The 2,595-nt window shown below is 48.8% G+C and overlaps 1 protein-coding gene across 1 annotated transcript; it reads right to left on the bottom strand.

Moving 5' to 3' along the window:
- Positions 1-1,946: 1,946 nt before the first annotated feature.
- On the bottom strand, positions 1,947-2,588 carry LOC118159578 (scale keratin-like). Its single transcript, XM_035314156.1, has one exon. The coding sequence runs from the start codon at positions 2,586-2,588 to the stop codon at positions 1,947-1,949; it is 642 nt and encodes a 213-aa protein (XP_035170047.1).
- Positions 2,589-2,595: the final 7 nt, after the last annotated feature.

Genomic DNA, 2,595 nt, shown 5'->3' with positions numbered 1-2,595 from the left:
TTTTGAGCAGCATTAAGCGGTTAATCTCTGTAACTATTCTGTCAGTGAATGCAAGGGTGAATGCAGAATTAGGGGGAATGGGTGTGAATGCAGAAACTCATTCCTCATAAAAAAAAAAAAAAAGATATTCTTAGCCAAGAAGGTTAAAAATCACAAATGAAAACAATGTTATTTCAGATCATTATTTTAATATTCGATGAAGTTTAAGATACATATAATAAATGATCACTTTTTCAGCTGTGTTCAGTGGCATTCCGGGGGATATAAGTAAAGACTGACTGGGGGATATAAATCTGACCGGGGGGGGGGGCGCCCCCCCCGTCGTTGTCACCTTCTTCCTCGGCCCCATCCTCAGCTCCTTCCCCCAGCAAGCCGTGGTGGGCTCCTCCGGAGCACCCGCCTTTGGGGGCTCTTCCACCTCTGGGGCATGCATCAGCTTTGGGAGCCTCTGCAGCAGGACTCTGTATGACTCTGGGGCACTTGGCTGCAGGCACGGGAGCTCAGCCCTCTCCACCCTCTGCAGCGGGTACTGCAGCCCCTTCTCCTCCCACTGCTACAGCCAGCTCCTCTAAAGTAGCTGCAGGCCATGCTAAAGGGAGCAGGAGCATCCCTGTTGATGACACATTAAACACCTCAGATTATTTATCTAAATTCCTCCTGTCTTGTTATTCATTTTATGCTAGTTGAGGATATTTCTCACAGATTAATTTAAAAAATGCAGGGATTTTAAACTCTGTCAATTAAGTTTATGTTGTTTTCCTCCAACTTTCACTGTCTTTGCAGTTTTGATGCAAAATGCAATCAGATTTCTGCTCCCCCAGCCCCAGTTATGTCTTTGGAACAGTCTTACAGGCTGGGAAAACCTGTAAGTCTTACAGGTTATGTCTTTGTAACAGTCTTACAGGCAAAAGTAGCTCACATCTTGCACAAATCCCACTCTTACCATTGGTGGGCTTTTCCCTTTGTCTACTGTTGTCTTACAACAACAAGAAGAGTTAAAGCTAAAGACAAAAAAAAAAAAAAAAAAAAAAAAAAAAAAAAAAAGCTACCTCCACACTTTTTCTTCATCTTGTAAGAGCTCTGCTGCCAAGCAGGTTAGAGAGCAGGGTCTGTGAGCTCAACACACAATTCACACTATACATCTTATCCTTCAAATGATAATATACCAGGAAAACTTAAGTGGAAAATAAAATACATATATTAAATATATATAAGTGGAAATAAAGGAAATATAGTATAAATGGAAATAAAATAAAGTAAAATAATAATAATAAAAAACACCATACTGCACCCAGTATGTTTCAACATAAAAACATAATGCAGAAACTGATGTGTAAGCCATTTCAAGGCCACTGACAGTTCTTCAGAATACCTACTGACTAAAGTCCTGCAAAACAATAATCATTATTATTAGTAGTAGTACTACTACTAATAAACTAAATGGACACACCTAAGAATTACATGAAAGGCTGAACAACAGTTCATTTTTTTGCATGACGTTTGGATTCCTGAGGGAATTCAGATACCACGTCACTGTACAAGAGCTAATTTTGTTCCCAGAGGAGTCTGAGGACAAATGAAAACCAAGGAGTCTCACGTGCAACACCACAGGATTTTATTGTGACAGGGAAGCATAGCAGGTGATTACAGAAACTCAAGGTGATCCAAGGGGAAAGGCATGATACAGATACAGTGGCGTGGGTAATGGTGCCCCGCTCGGGGCCCCAGGGCCAGTTGAGGTGGCAGGAGGCTGCAGGGGATGCCGAGGTGGCAGCCAGGGCACACTGGGGCACAGGGCAGTGGGACACTGGGCACACAGCCACATCCAGTCCCGGTGCCCCGGCAGCTGATGGGTGCTGCTGGTCCCCAGGGCTCTTGCTCCGTGTCCCCATGCCAGGGTCCTTGCTTCAGGGCTGTTGCTGGCTCTGGGCATGGCTGTGGTGGCCTTAGAAAGACCCACAGCTCCCGCGGCGGGACCTTCTCCACCTGGTACCAGGGAGGCAATAGCCCATGCCACAGGAGGAGAGGCCAGAGCTGTAGGACCTGCCAAAATTGCCAGAGCCACTAGAGCCATACAGGCCCCCATAGCCCAGGGAGCCCCCGTAGCTCAAGTCGTCCCCATAACCTAGGCAGCTCCCATAGCCCAGGGACCCACCGTAGCCCCCCAGGCCAAAGGAGCTCCCGTAGCCCAGGGACCCACCATAGCCCCCCAGGCCAAAGGAGCCCCTATAGCCCAGGGAGTTGCCATAGCCCCCCAAGCCCAGAGAGCCCCCATAGCCCTGGAAACCCCCCAGGCCAAAGGAGCCCCCAAAGCCTCGGGACCCTCCAAAACCAAAAGGGCCGCCATAGCCCAGGGAGCTTCGGGAGCTGAAGGAGCCCCCCAGAGTGGCTGGGCCCGAGGATCCCACAATGCTCTCCTGAGGAAAGGAGCTGAGCACAGGGCCTGGGACTGTCACCACTGCTGGTGGAGGAATGATCACAGCTCTGGAGGGGGGACACTGCTGCACGCATGGCTCATTGTAGCTCTCGGCAATTGGCTGAGGGCAGGTCACCCCGTAGGGTCTGTAGGACTCCATGGAGCAAGACATCCTTCTT

The sequence above is a fragment of the Oxyura jamaicensis genome, unplaced genomic scaffold, assembly GCF_011077185.1.
Source record: "Oxyura jamaicensis isolate SHBP4307 breed ruddy duck unplaced genomic scaffold, BPBGC_Ojam_1.0 oxyUn_random_OJ71090, whole genome shotgun sequence".
NCBI classification, from domain to species: Eukaryota; Metazoa; Chordata; class Aves; order Anseriformes; family Anatidae; genus Oxyura; species Oxyura jamaicensis.
Note: the sequence above shows the minus strand (reverse complement) of the source record. Positions and strands in the feature narration are given on the sequence as shown.

Excerpts from the sequence above, each read along its gene's own strand:
- LOC118159578 (XM_035314156.1), bottom strand. The coding sequence starts at position 2,588 with ATGTCTTGCTCCATGGAGTCCTACAGACCCTACGGGGTGACCTGCCCT.